Genomic DNA, 18337 nt, shown 5'->3' on the forward strand with positions numbered 1-18337 from the left:
ATTAGTGTATTGATCTCTTGGTCTCCCTCTACGATTTTTACCCTCCACGCTGTCCTCCAATGCTAAATTTGTGATCCCTTGATGCCTCAAAACATGTCCTACCAACCGATCCCTTCTTCTAGTCAAGTTGTGCCACAAACTTCTCTTCTCCCCAATCCTATTCAATACCTCCTCATTAGTTACGTGATCTACCCACCTTATCTTCAACATTCTTCTGTAGCACCACATTTCGAAAGCTTCTATTCTCTTATTGTCCAAACTGGTTGTCGTCCATGTTTCACTTCCATACATGGCTACACTCCATACAAATACTTTCAGAAACGACTTCCTGACACTTAAATCTATACTCGATGTTAACAAATTTCTCTTCTTCAGAAACGATTTCCTTGCCATTGCCAGTCTACATTTTATATCCTCTCTACTTCGACCATCATCAGTTATTTTACTCCCTAAATAGCAAAACTCCTTTACTACTTTAAGTGTCTCATTTCCTAATCTAATCCCCTCAGCATCACCCGATTATCCTCGTTTTGCTTTTGTTGATGTTCATCTTATATCCTCCTTTCAAGAAACTGTCCATTCCGTTCAGCTGCTCTTCCAAGTCCTTTGCTGTCTCTGACAGAATTACAATGACATCGGCGAACCTCAAAGTTTTTATTTCTTCTCCATGGATTTTAATACCTACTCCGACCTTTTCTTTTGTTTCCTTTACTGCTTGCTCAATATACAGATTGAATAACATCGGGGAGAGGTTACAACCCTGTCTCACTCCTTTCCCAACCACTGCTTCCCTTTCATGCCCCTCGACTCTTATAACTGCCATCTGGTTTCTGTACAAATTGTAATGTACAGAAACCACATTACAGACCTGACAAAATTACAGTCATTACAAGTAAGTGCAATGAAAATTAAACAACACCGTCATCACAGACATTACACATTCAACAGTAAGGTTTATTCAAGGACTATGTTGTATACGCTTAAATTGAATTTTGAGGATTTTCACTAACTCAGACATTCCTTCATCACTGTAGTCTCAAACTCTCTGATTAGCAATTAGTAAGTTCATGTAAAAAAATCTTGGTGAAAATGGGGAATGGAACACAACGCTGGCTAAGGTTTTCACCTTTACATTCTTAAGTAGTTTTTCCCTGGGATACTTAAAGCTCAGGGCAGCAATGTTACACTCAGCTGACCAACCCCTTATTTAGTGAAACTTACCGTAAAACTTACCACCACCACCACCACCACCACCACCACCACCAATGTCGTGTGTGTACTTTACTTGTATAGCATTCAACTTTTTACACTGACTGTGATGCATCCTGTATTCATCCAGGCTATAGTCTCTTCCTCTATCTTTCCTGTTTTTTAATTCAACTTAATCTTCCAATGTTAAAGAAATCATTACTTTTCATTTCCACTACAAACTTTATTTTTAACTCTGAACATTTCATTTTCCAAATTTCTTGTGAACTGTTAATGTATTGCTTGCATTTCTGCTTGCTCTCTGTGACTAAAATCAGTGTAACTGGTCATGTAATTGTGGTTTGGTATTAATGATCATTCATATCTTTGATATGCTGGGCAGAATCTCTATTTGCATTAAAATCATTACACGTTTGATACTTTTATTTTAGCGACCACATGAGTGACCACAGCAATACAGTTCAGTTTTATAGGATTAGCATTTAAGGGCTTCAAATAACAATCTTATCAAATGGTTCACCTGCTATTCCCTCGTACTGAAGTTCCATAGTTCCCTTAAGGCGGCCACACATGTAACTAACTGTATGCTCAACAAGCATGCATGCACAAGCGTACTTTGGCAAGCATTCAAGTGTAATCATGCTTGAGCATGTGTACAAAGAACAGGAAGGCTAGTGCAAGCATTCAGTGATTTGATTTTTATTTGGTCCTGTTAAATTACATTGTGTACAGAGGATATACTGCAATGAAGAGTAAGTCAAAGAATTCGATATTACATGGAGAAAAAAAAAGAAGAAAAACTGCAATACCATGAGGCAGCTTCCGCAGCATGTCTACTGTTAATAGTTAATATGGGAATAGTATTTTCATTTCTTTATCTACTCTTTACTCCACTACTTCTTTCTTTTCCTAACAAAATCAAAAGGCTATCAAAGCCAGTGCATTGTCATCTGAGCTAGATTTTCCTCGTAAACAAACCAATTCTTGTACAAGCTTGCCTGAACCGTGTAGACGTACATGCTTGTTCCTGCATGCTTGTCAAACGGGCAGTTACATGTGTGGATCTGCCTTTAGATACATTCAAGCTGTGTATACTCCACAAGGGAGCATGGAAGATGAAGTTTGTGATAAACAGTATCAATGAGAACTTTTGGGATTGAAACTGTCTTTTGTGCATCAAATGTCAGTCTAGTGCATTAATCTTTCTGCCTGTCTTTTTGCATTGTTGTGCTTTAAAGACCAACCTGTCGATGGAGTTGTTTTCCTCAGTTCACATCTGTGAAGCCTTCCCATTTTGAGGGGGCTTGTCCAAGTCACTTAGAGGCTTAGTTTTTATTTGAAATATGTCCCAGTTTTTGCGTGTTTCTTGGTAGCAGATGTGCATTTGAAACAAAGATCTTTTTTAATTCATACATGCTTAAGGGAGCCCCTACACTCTGAATGTCAAGTTGTTCTTTCAGTTCAATAACCGTAATAATCACTTACAAATGCATCTCTGTGGATGGGTGTGTGTACTTTAAATGTATAATTCTGACATACTTACTATTCAGTACCATAGCAGACTATAATGTACTTAGTTCACTTTCACATATGACCTAACCTTCACACATTTTTGTGCAAGTAGAGAAAATTTTATACCTTTTTAAACCAAGTTTAGGTAGTTTTAAGTATAAAACATTCCCTTTCTAAGTGAATGACAGGAGGATGGTTGGTGGTGGTTAGTGTTTAACGTCCCATCGACAACAAGGTCATTAGAGACGGAGCGCAAGCTCGGGGTAGGGAAGGATTGGGAAGGAAATCGGCCGTGCCCTTTCAAAGGAACCATCCCGGCATTTGCCTGAAACGATTTAGGGAAATCACGGAAAACCTAAATCAGGATGGCCGGAGACGGGATTGAACCGTCGTCCTCCCGAATGCGAGTCCAGTGTGCTAACCACTGTGACAGGAGGATGGCACTACATCACTAGAACTACCTTGTTATAAACATCTGTCATTTGGCTCATGTAATCTTTCATCTACAACTTGGTCCACCAGTTTGTCACTAGACTTAGTTCACTTCTGCACTGGAAACCTCTGTAGATCTGGCATGTGCCAGGAGTGTCAAGATGAAAAATATATCTCACTGTCCTACCATAATCTAGGTTAGGTTTGCCACAAGAATATTTGTGGTATTCAAAATCAGATGACAGGAAAACAAAAAATGGCAAACTCTGCAGTTGCTTCATTCTAGCCAAGTCCCTGCTACAGTAACTTTTTCGTGTGTATGTTGTCTTATTATAAGGGCAGATTAAAAAGGATTCTTCAAATGTATGTTCTTTCACAAACATTAAATAACTGGTTGTTAGAGTCAAGGTCAGAAGAATTGTGAAAGATTAAGGAACAAACTGTCTCCTCAAGTGAAACATCTACACTACAACCACAGCCATAACTATTAATATATGACAAAGTAGGTCCCAAACACCCTTCTCAACCTTTGTTTCAACAAATTTGCTACGCCCTCTCTTTCACCATTTACTGATTTACTGGAGGTTACAAGCTTCATTCCACGCACAGAAAGATGGCTATGATAAAGAGCAGATTGAAACTCCTGATTATCTAGAACAGATAGCCATAGTCATGTGCTCTTCACACAAACAGCATCAGCTTTATGTCAGCCTTTAACGCCAAAGGGCACTCAGCTTATAAGGCATTTCCGAAATTTTATGTCGAGCTCAACAAATACGAAGACCAGTGCAGTACTGGACATGCATGTGGAAACACATCTGCAAAGAGATGTCTTATTGGGGTGCAGAATTTGAACTTCCTTCCTTTACAGTAATATGTGTTACATTTACACAAAACTACTCATAATCTAGTGAACTTTTTTAAATTTCAGTTCAGATATTAAAATCTACACAGTAATGAACAATGTTCACTGTACATCACCAGTCTGCATAGAGGATAAATTGACCATTGAGGATGAAGCACCTATGCATAAAATAAGCTATTAAATGATTAAGGAGGTAATAAAATGAAGACACTTGAAGCTTGAGGTTTCAATGTAATCAAGCTTTACAACTATTTCATCTGCCAAAATTTTTAACGAGGTGTGTGCTCCACATAATGCTGTTAAGCTACATTTTCCTAGCTGCGGGAATTTGTTGCAGTGTGTTGCAGAATACGCTTGCATCTTCTGGTGTGTCATGCAGGTTGCAGGGTGCTGCGCAAAACTTTTTCCTACGCGCACCACGGTGCGCGTCAGAACCTAAAGAATGAAACTCTTTTTTTTTAGAATTTGGCAACTGCACCTGATAGAGTGATACAAGAACTATCCCCTGAAACTTTTTCTTCTTTAACTCAATAAAAATTTTGTGCTATTGAAATAGATAAATATTTAAGATGTGAAGAAAAGTTGATTTTTTGCACTACTCTATATTTATCACACCATATCTCCTAAACTAAGTGTCGTACAACATAACTTTTAGTTGCATTCTGTAGTATATGTCAATAACGTCTGCAAAAGTTCTCGTCAATAGGGTTGGTAACAGAAGTAATACATGTAACATCTGATGCAGAACTTTTACCAAACCAACGTCCAAAATTTAGTAAGCGACAAACTTTTTCCCGTTACATTTTTTGTGGGAGTGTGAAAGGACGAAAAAGTTTCGGAAAGGTTTGAAATAATTTTTACAGTTTGTTGGAAGTCAGTGGGTGCTATAGTTTCTCCTAGACGAGAGCAGTTTCGCGAGGTTCGTTGTTGCGGCGCTATTTCCTGCACACTGCGAGGAGCTTTCTGGTAGGCCTGGGGTAGTGCAGCACGACAGCAGCAGCAGCAGCAGCAGCAGCAACAGCAGCAGAGACATGGAATGCCAAACGTGCAGTGCAGTGCTCGAGCTACAAAACTGTTAATTTTCGCATTCCGAAAGTACATGGAAGTTAGGGAAGAGGACTGTATGTTATTGGAAAGAGTACTCAGGAAGCACAATGCAGTGAGACAAATGTTATTGCATCGTGAAGAAGAATCATATAAAATTTTAGTTACAACACATTTGCTCGACGATGCGGAGAAGTTTATGACATTTTTCAGATTCACACACTACCAGTTTCATTATTTTCTTTTGTTAGTTGCAAACAAACTGAGAAGTAATTCCTGTAACTGAGTGGCAAAATGTATTACATTGGACGTAATAAAATACAACTTACATCATACTTCACAAGCCACCTAATGTTGTGTGGCAGAGGGTACATCATACTTCACAAGCCACCTAACGTTGTGTGGCAGAGGGTACTTTCAGTACCACTATCTGATGTCTCCAACCCTGTTCCACTCGCAAATAGTTTTATTCATTCTTCTTCTCATTTCTGACCAAATTAAGTCTTTGTTTTCGTTTAACTTTTCCCCTCGACATCACCCATAATCAACAAAATTGGCTTTCGGAAACCTGTTTGATAAGTTGCTCATCCTCTGAGGCGGAGAAGTGGTCAGCCAACATTTCTGATGATTGTTTCTATAACAACTCTTAAAAAAAGTCTTAAAAATTGTCTGTTTAGAGCCCACAGCAGCACTGTGTTGTCTGCACTATAGGAAAACAGTCTCTTATGTTTGCATGTGAGCAGCAGGATCTCGCCCGCATTTTACACAGCACGCTGCAGGAAATTCCCGCAGCTAAGAAAACACAGCTTTATGGGCACTCAACAATAAATCCATCTCAAGGGTAACAATGTGTGCTGGGAGACAAGCTTTGGTATACATAGTGCTGCGACACAAACAATACTTCACAGCATTGATTGGGGTCCCACAGCAAATGTGCAATAGGTTGCCATTCCGACAGTGTAACCTCCTCATGAGTAAGTGGCAACATAATGACCAGTTACCTTCAAAAATCAGGTAATTATAACTCAGTTGTATTTTACTAAAAGCTTTTAAACAATAGCCTAACCACTATGGATGAAAAATTATTACTCTCTAACTTTCTTCTTAGTAATAATATTACTGACCCTTTTAGAACAAATTATATTTGTGCACTTCCATCAAAATTACTTCCTCCGAAAATTCAAAACAGGCGTAGTTTATGAATACAATTATCAAAAACTGGAGGAGACATATATAATAATTTGTTTCATCAATTAAAAAACTGGTTACTCTTACCTGGTACACATAAGACTTCACAACATCTGGTGCAAGATAATTCCCATCTCCAAGCCGCTCTATGTATTTCTTCAAATCCATATCCAAATACTCAAAAACAAGATACAATCTTCCACTTTCCATAATAACGTCTTCCAGTCTACAGAGAACATATATCATCATCAGTGGCTAGTCAGTTTTAAAGTGACAAAATATTCAACATCACATGACGTAAATACATTCACATAGCCGAAAAACTGTAGGTAACTTGATATGAAGACCGCTACACTCGCATTACACATACATGCATCTGTCACATTCTTTCAAAAATACATAAACGCATGTAAGGCAACCTGTACACCAGGTTCTCTATCTGATATAGGTGAACACTACATGTAATGTGCATGCATATCTCATTTGGTAACACTAACAAAGAAGCTGAGTGAAGATCAAAATTTGAAGGCATTGCAAACACTAATTAAAACACTTAACAGAGCCAGTCCCCCTCATAAGATCAAGGGAAAGTGGAACAGCTGGTGCCTCTTTTTTTTCCAACACCAAAACAGACATATAAGACCAATCAACAATTCCCTCTGGCTTAAATACCAGATCCACGTGAGAAAATGGCATCTGTCATGTTTGGTGTGCATATCTACATCTATGTGATTACTCTGCTATTCACAATAATGTGCCTGGCAGAGGGTTCAATGAACCACCTTCAAGCTGTCTCTCTACCGTTCCACTCTCGAACGGCACGCGGGGAAAACGAGCACTTAAATTTTTCTGTGCGAGCCCTGATTTCTCTTATTTTATCGTGATGATCATTTCTCCTTATGTAGGTGGGTGGCAACAGAATGTTTTCGCAATCGGAGGAGAAAACTGGTGATTGAAATTTCATGAGAAGGTCCCGTCACAACGAAAAATGCCTTTGTTTTAATGATTGCCACTCCAATTCACGTATCATGTCTGTGACACTATCTCCCCTATTTCGCGATAATACAAAACAAGTTGCCCTTCTTTGTACTTTTTCGATGTCATCCGTCAGTCCCACCTGATGCGAATCCCACACCACACAGCAATACTCCAGAGTAGGGCTGACAATGTTGTGTAAGCAGTGTCTTTAGTAGACCTGTTGCACCTTCTAAGTGTTCTGTCAGTGACTCTCAATATTATGAATGTGATCGTTCCCATTTAGGTTATTTGTAATTGTAATCTCGAAGTATTTAGCTGAATTTACAGCCTTCAGATTTGTGTGAGTTATCACATAATCGAAATTTAGTTTTTTTTTTCTTTTTAGTACTCATGTTAATAACGTCACACTTTTCTTTATTCAGGGTCAATTGCCACTTTTCGCACCATACAGATACTTATCTAAATCATTTTGCAAGTTGTTTTGATCATCTGATGACTTTACAAGACGGTAAATGACAGCATCATCTGCAAACAATCTAAGATGGCTACTCAGTTTGTCTCATAAGTTGTTACTATAGATCAGGAACCATAGAGGGCCTATAACACTTCGTTGGGGAATGCTGGATATTACTTCTGTTTTACTCGATTTTCCTTCTATTACTACAAACTGTGACCTTTCTGACAGGAAATCACGAATCCAGTTGCACAACTGAGGCGATACTCCATACGCACACAGTTTGGTTAGAAGACTGCTCGTGAGGAACGGTGTCGAAAGCCTTCTGGAAATCTAAAAATATGGAATCAATTTGACATCCCCTGTCGATAGCATTATTACTTCATGAGTATAAAGAGCTAGTTGTGTTCCACAAGAACAATATTTTCTGAATCCGTGCTGACTATGTGCCAATAAATCGTTTTCTCCGAAGTACTTCATAATGTTCGAATAAGTATATGTTCCAAAACCCTACTGCAAATAGACGTTACTGATACAGGCCTGTAATTCAGCGGATTACTCGTACTTCCCTTTTTGGGTATTGGTGTGACTTCAGCAATTTTCCAGTCTTTAGGTACAAATCTTTCTGTGAGCGAGTGATTGTATATAATTGCTAAATAGGGAGCTATTTTATCAGCATACTCAGAGGAACCTGACTGGTATACAATCTGGAGCAGTGGTCTAGCCTTTATTAAGTGATTTAAGCTGCATTGTTACACCAAGGATATCTACTTCTATGTTTCCCATCTTGGCACTTGTTCTTGATTGGAATTCAGATATATCTACTTGGTATTCTTTGGTGAAGGAGTTTCGGGAAAACTGTGTAATAAGTCTGCCTTAGTGGCACTGTCATCAGTGATTTCACAGTTTTTATCACGCAGTGAAGGTATTGATTGCACCTTGCCAGTGGTGTGCTTTATGTATGACCAGAATATCTTTGGGTTTTCTGCCTGATACTGAGACAGTTTTGTTGTGGAAATTATTAAAAGCATCTCGCATTGAACCGCACTATATTTCGAACTTCTGCAAAATTTTGCCAATCTTGGGGATTTTGCATTTTCTTAAATTTGGCAAGCTTTTTTCGTTGCTTCTGCAACAACAATCTCACCCATTTTGTGTACCATGGTGGATCATTACCATCATTTATTAATTTATGTGGTATATATCTCTCAATTGCTGTTGATACTGTCTCTTTGAAAACATTCCACAACTTTTCTACACTTACATGATCAGATCGGAAGGAGTGAAGACTGTCTCTTAAAAAGGCGTTAAGATCATTTTTATCATTTTTTTTTTAAATAGACACACTTTGCGTTTATTTTTTATGGTTGTAGGTGTTACGGTATTCAGCCTAGCAGCAACTGCCTTGTGGTCGCTAATCCCCGAGTTCGTCACAATACTCCCTATTTGTCCAGGATTATTTGTTGCTAAGAGGTCAAGTATGCTTTCGCAACCATTTACGGTTCAAGTGGGCTCATGAACAAATTAATCAATATAATTTTCTGAGAAAGCATTCAGTACAATTTCGGATGACATTTTACGCCTGCCGGCGGCTTTGAACATATAATTTTTCCAGCATATCGAGGGTAGCTTGAAGTCACCACCGACTATAATTGTATGAGCGGGGTACTTATCTGAAATGAGACTCAAGCTTTCTTTGAACTGTTCAGCAACTATATCTTCTGAGCCAGCGGGTCAGTAAAATGATCCAGTTAATAGTTTAGTCGGATTGTCAGGTATAACCTCTACCCATACTATTTCACACGAACTATCTACTTCAATTTCGCTACAAGTCAAACTACCTCTTACAGCAATAAATACTCCACCAGCAACTGTATTTACTCTATCCTTTCTGAACACTGTTAGAGTGTTTGAAAAAATTTCGGCTGAACTTATTTCCGGCTTTAGCCAGCTCTCTGTACCTACAACTATTTGAGCTTCAGTGTTTTCTATTATGGCTTGGAGCTCTGGTTTGTTCCCAACACAGCAACGACAATTTACAACTACAATACCAATCGTTTCTACAACTACCTTACTGTGTTTTACCTGCCCACATTTAGACGGACGCCCCTTCTGTGGTTCCCTGAGACCCTCTAACCTAAAAAACCACCCAGTCCCTTCCACACAGCCCCCGCAACCCATGTAGCCACCTCCTGTGTGTAGTAGACTCCTGACCTATTAAGTGGAACCCGGAAACCCACCACCCGATGGTGCAAGTAAAGGAATCTGCACTCTACACGGTCACAGAACCGCCTGAGCCTCCACTCGGCTCTGCACCAAAGGACCACAGTCGGTTCTATCGACAAAGCTGCAGATGGTGAGCTCCGCCTTAATCTCAGAAGCAAGACTGGCAGTTTTTGCCATTTCTGCTAACCACCCAAAACCAGACAGAATCTGCTCTGATCAAAAGCTACACATGTCATTGGTAACGACACCACCTGCAGCTGGCTGCATCCTGTGCTCTTCATGGCATCCAGAAGCACCCTCTCCACATCCAGAATGACTACCCCCGGAATGCACACTCAGTGCAGACTGGCTTCCTTGTCCTCCTTGGCAGCCATGTTCCTAAGTGGCCCCATTACGCGCCTAATGTTGGAGCTCCTAACTACCAGCAAACCCACCCTCTGTGAACACCCAGACCTTGCGGGCCGAGAAGTTTCCTCTGGAACAGGGTGGACGATTGCATCCAGCTCAGAGAAATCAGCCGCCACAGATAACACCCGAAACCTGTTCATCAAACGAACTAGGGAGGTCCTACGATCGGCCCCTCGGAAAGTTTTTCGCTGCCTGCCAGACTCTGAAATGATCTCCCAGACCACGGGCGAGGGGTCAGCCTCAGTGCAAGCAGTACCCGAGGCAGTCACAGCAGTCGACCGATCGGAGGAAACGTGGTACGTGCTCAACATCCCCCGCATCCCCACGTTCAATCCGCACAGTGACGCCCCTTTGCAGCAGCCTCAAGCTGTGTGACGGAAACCAACGCAGGCTGGAGCTGTGAGCGAAGGGTCGCCAATTCAGCTCGCATCTGTACACAACAATCAGTTCCTATCCATTACTGTAGTCGCTCCTGTTTTAAGCTCGTAAAAATATGCAACAAACAAACAGTGTACTCGCCTTATTAGCAGCGGGAAATCGAAGTGCTCTCTCACGGATGGTCTGACACTGAGCTGTTCTAACCAAACAAACAAAAGCCTGTACAATACAAGGGTCAATACAACGGTCGATAGCAATGGCGGTACTGTACACTACACTGTTATTGAAATAAAAGGTTGTGCCTATTAAGCACTCTAACACGCAAAGCTGCGTTAGACATCTCCAGAGGTGCTCCTGGTAGTGCTGAGTCAGTTGGCAAGACTCAGCACTACCAGGAGCACCTCCCAAGATGTCCAATGTAACTTTGGATGAAACGTCAGGGATAGAAGAGTTCCATGGGCCACGGCCATACAACCCGGAAGAATCCTCGGCAGCTGAAATTATTTAGCAGTTTTATAAAGGGCTGTATGTAAAAGGCTGAATGTATAGTTCACATTTCATTAATATTTTGTGTGGCTTTACCTTAATAAAAGATACTTTAATAAAATTCTTTAACCTTTGCATACGTCACTGCAGACTATCCAATTTACACAGAGGTGACTGAAGTCATGGGTTATCTACTAATACTGTGTCACACGACCTTTCGTCTGGCATAATGCAGCAACTCGACACAGCACTGACTCAACACGTCATTGGGAGTCCCCTGCAGATATAATGAGCCATGCCACCTCTACAGCTGTCCATAACCGAGAAAATGTTGGTGGTGCAGGATTTGTGCATGAACTGACATCTTGATTATGTCCCTTAAACATTCGATGGGATTAATGTCAGGCAATGTGGGTGGCCAAATCATTCGCTCAAATTGTTCAGAATGTTCTTCAAACCAATTGCGAACAACTGTGGCCCAGTGACATGGCGCATTGTCATCCATAAAAATTTCATTGTTCTTTGGAAACATTATGTCCATTAATGGCTGCAAATAGTCTCCAAGTAGCTGAACGTAAACCATCAGTTCAGTTGGACCAGAGGACCCAGTCCATTCCATGTAAACACAGTCCACACCATTGTGGAGTCACTACTTGCAGTGCCGTGTTGACAACTTGGGTCCATGGCTTCGTGGGGTCTACACAACACACTAACCCTACCATCAGCTTTTACCAACCTATCGTAACCCATCTGACTAGGCCATGGTTTTCCATTTGTGTGGGGTCCAACCAATATGGTCACATTCCCAGGAGAGGCGCTACAGGTGATGATGCCATGCTGTTGTCAAAGGCACACACATTGGTCATCTGCTGTCATAGCCCATTAATGCCAAATTTCACCATACTGTCTTAACTGATACCTCAGTTGTACCTCCCACGTTGATTTCTGCAGTTATTTCATGCAGAGTTGCTTGTCTGTTAGCAGTGAAACACTATGCAAATGCCACTCCTCTCTGTCACACCAGCAACATGTTGCTTTCAATTAACTGAGCAGTTGCTGTGCTAGTTGATTTTAAGAATCCATTTTGATTTTCAAACATTAGGTTGTGCATCTGGAGAAAGTTTGTAACTCTGCTGTATATGACAACTATTTTGGAAAAAAGACAGGAAGTATTGAGACTGGTCTGTAGTTTTGAATTTTGAATTTGTCTCCTTTTGTAAAGATTGGTGTTACCTGAGCTATTTTTAGCCTGTGTAGGATGGTGCCTGATTCTATTATATTATTTACTGCTGCAGACCAATGTGCAGAGATATTTTGTCTGCACACTTTGAATACATTAATACAGAGGCCATCATACCCTGCAGAACTAAGATTTTAGAGAGCTAATGATGTTGCTCAATGCCACTGTCACTAGTATGTAAATCATTCGGCTTTACATTGGTGCGGGAGTACTCCTGGAATTTCCTTTGCAGAAAAACACTTGAAAACTGTATTTAGCACTTCTGCTTTGCTAATATCAATTTTAATTCTTTCATCCTCCATGAGTGTCTGGACACCAACTTCGGTGCCAGCGACAGATTCACAGATGACCAGAATTTCTTTAGGTTTAGTGAGATCTTTCAATAAGATTTTGCTGTAGTAGTTGTTGAATGCTAGACACATTGCATTTTTTACAGTAACATTAGTATTCCTGCATCTACAACCCTATGCTTTGTTTTTCACCTAAGGCAAAATACAACAACATTCTCTATGCTAATCTGCTTCAGAAGGTGTTGGTTCCATCTCCTACAAAATCACCACACACAAATATGAGTGATGAACACTAAATGAACCCTGCAAAATTATAACAGTAGTTTTTAGTCTTGCATCTTCTGCTTACGACATACGGCAGGGAAAGTGGAAAAAATCCAACAAAATGAATTTCCACTCTGCAGTGGAATATGCACTCATATCAAACTTCCTTGAAACTGGGGGCCTTTAGAAGATATGAGATCACGTACTAGCAGAAGTAATGCTCTGAGGACAGGTGGCGAATCATGCTTCGGTAGCTTAGTCAGCAGAGCTCCTGCCTGTGAAAGGCAATGCTCCCACATTCGAATTTCCGTCAAATGCAAAGTTTTAAACTGCCCAGGAAGTTTCAAATCCAATAAAGTTTCCAATAATCACCGCTTTGAGCATCAACCCCGAAAGGTATACATGGGAGAACTTTCATGCACTCTTTATTTACTGGCACAGAGAAGGGGAAGCCACAGTTCAAAGTCGAGTAAAACAACAACACTAGGCACTGCCAGCAGCAAAGAAAACCATCCCAACAGGTTCTCATTTCGACTGGGAGTTCTGTAAGCATCAAATAAATTCTGGCACGGTATTCGAAAAGCCAATGCAAACCTAAGCTATTTAGTATATAAATCACAGGATGATCTATGAATTCGAAAGGATTCAGATAATTTAACATCTGAGGCAATGATTACATTGCCGCACACACTTTTTTGTGCTTTGTGTACTAGGCTTAGGTATATAATATGCACCAAAATACTCAGATTTGATAATACAGATTTTCTGAATTTACCTTACAGTTTTCACTTATGCCAAAAAGTGTGTTATATATGACACAAGTGCAGGCATCAGTTTGCACTATAGACTGGTCTGTTATTTATTTCAGACTCACATTAGTAAGCTTCACCAACTCACACAGACTTCATTATCTCCCAACAGACCTCAGGCTACGCTACAGTCTGCTGCCACGATCAAGATCTCGGGTGGTGTGGGGAAGGGGGGGGGGGGGGGGGGGGGGTGTTTACTCTCACAGTCTAGCCAAGTCTGGCCAACATCTGACCACTGTGCATGCCATCTATACAACGTAAAACTCAACAGCAATAATAATTCCACTCACCCACTCCCTGTTAACTTGCCTTACATAAACTACAGCTACCCCTCCCCATTTCATAATAAACTTTCCCCTTTCAATTTATAACTACAAAGTACAATGGAAGATCGGAAAGTAACACAATAATGTTTTTTGTCCCCTGGTATTGGAGCTGGAATGCTGAAATTTCACTGTGATATAGTTTGAAGTTTGCACTACAGAGGGTATTTTGTTTCCATGTGCTCTGGTGAGAGAAGCCTCAACTGTGACACAAAAATGGTGAAGAGCAACAAAGCATAGTTCAATATTTGTAAGCCAAAGGTCATAAATCGAGTGAAATTCAAAGGGGGCATGCATGGGACGACTGTGAAGACCGTAACAATGTCTCTAGGTGGCGTGCATTCTTCCAAGAGGGCCATGTGAACATTAGTGATTTGCACACTCCGAGAGGCCACTAACAGCTGCAATCCCGCAAAATGTCGGAGCCATTGAGGCAGCTATTTTGAACGACCCGAGTGTAGAACTTCAGACCTTATCACAGCAGTTCAACATTTCCTTTGTCGCGGTGTACGATATTGTTCGTGACATACTGAAATTTCATTAAGTAAGTGCTCGCTGGGAGTCTAAGAACCTGACAGACAACCACAAGGGCCAGCGAATGATGACAAAGCTTGGATAACTTAAAGCGTTACGCCACAAGAAGGCATGACTTTCTGAACGGTCACTGGTGACAACTCATGGGTGTACCACTACATGCCCAAATCCAAGAAGGCCTCTATGGAGTAGAAACATGCTGTACGAAAAAATTCAAAGTATCTCAATCTGCTAGGAAAGTGCTTGTGAACATGTTCAGGGAAATGCATATTGTGTTAGTAGTGAACTTCGCTGAACAGGGGATCACTGTGAATGCTGCAGCATATACTGAAACTTCGGTTAAACTGTGTCGTGCCCTTCGTGACAAACGCAACAACATTAACGCTGCAGCGTCGAACTTCTTCATGACAATGCTCGCCCCCATGTTGTTGCTCCTGTTCATGAGAAGTATCGCCATATTTGTTGTGGGAGGTGCTCCAGCATCCACCATTCAGTCCGGACCTTGCACCTTCACAGTTTCATCTGCTTGGTCCCATGAAGAAATTCCTGTTTGGCCAAAGATTTGCGACACATGGCTATACTCCAACAAACTGACTTCTATGAACAGGGCGTACTGAAAGTGGTACCACGATGGGAAAAATGTGGCGAGAATGTTGGCGACTATGTAGAACAGTAAAAGATGTGAGTTCATGTGTGGTTTTTTTACCTACTAAACTTTTTGGTAACAAAATTATTGTCATTTACTTTCTGACCTCCCCTTGTACACGTTTATTACTAAAAGTAAAAAAAAAAAAAAAAAAAAAGAGGCAGCCTTCTGATAGTTAGGGCAGTTTGATGCAAAAATATTTGAAAGTCAAGGAAGGAAGGAAGATTAGAGCTCAACATACCATCAACAACAAGGTCACTAGAGACCAAACAAGTTCGGATTCAGTGGAGAACCCAAATATGGATATCTGAACTGCTATCCTTTCTTTTAGAGGAGAGGGGGGGGGGGGGGATTTCCAGTATCTTGCCACTGCATCACCTCACTCTGTAATGTGACATAACACTTCCTTAAAGCCTGAGTTGGAGAGGATGGGGGCAAAACTATAATATACCTTTGCAATGACCTAACAAGTCTACTAGGCTAAGCAGCATATTATCGTTCAGATCATGGTCATAACTAGGGCCAACAATTCTGATGCATCAGCACATACTGAACATGCTACAGTGTATTTATGCAATTAAAAGATATTTCACAGAAACAACCCTTAAGGAAGGACATTAGTGAAAAATGCACACTATTTAAAAATGCACCTAATCCACAATTTTGAATATATGGCATTGTAATTTTGTACCACACTTTACATGAAATTAACACATTTACTTTGGACACACACACACACACACACACACACACACACACACACACACACACACACACACCACCTGCAAAACCGATTTTCTCTCTCATTATACTCACATACCTTTGGTTGTCCTTACAGATTGTGGAATAGTTTTCTGGGGTAAAATTAATAGTCCACAAAATGAAATTTTTATATTACTGAAAAGGGCTATTTGAATCTTGTCACATAGATCGAATAGGACTCACTGAAAGCCCCTATTTAAAAAGGGGTGTTTGTTTACTGCTTCCTCTGTGTCCATATACAAATGTGTGTATGGCCAGAGCTAGACTCCGTGACCTGCCAACCAACTGGATTACAACAGTCAATACTTGGAAGTCTGGGTCTTTATATATAGAACAAGTCAGAACTACTTGCTCTCACAGATGAGCCACTTTGGTGCCATTCTTTATAATATGTTGCAAACATAAATAGAGGGATTGGAGACAGAAACGGCTTTCTTTTCTTTTTTAGATCAGAATTAAAATCATTGCTTGTTGAGAAGTGTTTCTACAACATGTTAGCTTATAATGCACTCACTGTTGGATTCTTTATTCAGTTAATGATATACTATCAATGCAATGAGGTTTCTACTGTATTTAATGTTCCCTCTGTTTGAGATACAGTGCGACACTTCTGCTGACAGAGGGTCTGGTGCCAACCTAACTGTGATGGTTACAGTGTCTGCAGGTTGTTGGCTCCTCATGCTTTATACCTCTTTTGAGTGTTATATAATGTGCTTTTGTGTTTTATTTTTTGAAGAGTGTTTTAAATAAAGTGTCATGTTTTTCCTACAACAGCTATTTACTTACTATACATTTTGTATTTTTCCGTAGTGTTATGTAATTTGTTCACGCTTTTCCACTTTTTAAGTATTTTTTTTAAATTCCTTTTTCCTTTATTTACTTATTGCGCATGTTGCGCTCAAAGTGCAGTGTTTTGTAATTCCCCTTCCAACCAGGAACTTAGCGAGATCGCCATTCCGGTCATAATGTACTGGACTCGCATTGGGCAGCACTGGAGTTTATTCCCCAACTGGCCAGTGTGACGCGGTTTTTCCATGGTTTCCCATTGTCGCTAAGGTGAATGCTGGCATGGTTCCTTTGACTATGCCGTCGGACTTCCTGCCCTGTCGTCACTTCATCCTACCCTATATTCCTAATGTTTTTGTGTGCGTTTTTCCATGGTTTCGAACCAACTGGATTACTATCATGGCAAAACATATACTTACTTTTATACAAGTGCGGCAAAATTGCAACTCAACAGAAGCGGTATTTTCAACAGTCTTATCCGTCAGTTCGTCTTCCTGGTTTCGTATTATAACACTACCTGACCCGGTGCAATCATTTACTGCCCCACGTTTAAGTCTAATTACCGATTGCCCCTGCCGTTATCCATCACACCGCAAATGCACGGCGGTACACCACTGACTCAAAATAATGGCAATACTTAGAAACGCTATTTACTCACCTAACAATGTTTGGATGCGTTAGCTCTTTAAGTAACGAAATCTCGCGGACAGTTGTTGAAGGGACGCCTTCCTCCTCATTTTCCAGTCTAATCTTTTTCAGAGCAACGTGCTGGCCAGTCTTCCTATTTCTTCCTTTATAAACCACTCCATACGTACCTGAAAATAAATATTACAGATTTCCTTCTGACACCGGCCGCCGCAACCACCACCTTTTCTTGAATAATACAATACCTTCGCCAATCTTCTCAAACTTGATAAAATCGTTCATTTTACCACCAACCATATGTAAATACTCAATTTCGTACAACCCTTACTGGTTGCGTGATTCGCTACGACCAAAATACTAAACCATTAACTGTTTAAACATGATGAATACTTGGATGGCCTTTAATATACGTTACATCCCATTTAAAAGTACCAGGTAAACTTTCGCAGACGCAAATATTCAAGGGACCAATAGCACTTCTCGCCTACTCCAAAGATGTACTTTCTCGCCAAAGATGATGTCGGTGGTAATCAGTCAACCTACGGCGTCTCGCTTCAAACAGCGTTACCTGTTGCTGACTCTGTTCAATAACTACTATTTACAATATTGTAATTAAGTAAGTGACTCCGTCTCCTTGATACACCGTAACGTGGCCGTAGAAGTATACCATTATTAACTATGGAAACAACGTAACCCCGTAATCGTTATATTCTTAGCAAGTGAATATTGTAAACCGTCGTAATTGGTATACCATCGCGTCTCATAACGTGTTTGTTGTTGCACATGTGCTCAGAATTAAAAATATTAGTTCGTACTGCCTGACGAATATAAACAGTTTATTTACATTGATACCAGTCT

General features: G+C 40.4%; 1 protein-coding gene across 1 annotated transcript in view; it reads right to left on the reverse strand.

Annotated features, from left to right (window-relative positions):
* LOC124800508 (cyclin-dependent kinase 1-like) overlaps positions 1–17936 on the reverse strand; it is a 46294-nt gene extending 28358 nt beyond the window's left edge. The window contains exons 1-3 of the mRNA XM_047263000.1: positions 17725–17936; positions 17493–17649; positions 6338–6476 (exon numbers count right to left, since the gene is read on the reverse strand). Coding sequence (XP_047118956.1) covers positions 6338–6476; positions 17493–17649; positions 17725–17776 — 348 coding nt within the window. The 5' untranslated portion in view covers positions 17777–17936. The remainder of the gene's footprint in view (positions 1–6337; positions 6477–17492; positions 17650–17724) is intronic.
* Positions 17937–18337: the final 401 nt, after the last annotated feature.

The sequence above is a fragment of the Schistocerca piceifrons genome, chromosome 1 (assembly GCF_021461385.2).
Source record: "Schistocerca piceifrons isolate TAMUIC-IGC-003096 chromosome 1, iqSchPice1.1, whole genome shotgun sequence".
Lineage (NCBI taxonomy): Eukaryota > Metazoa > Arthropoda > Insecta > Orthoptera > Acrididae > Schistocerca > Schistocerca piceifrons.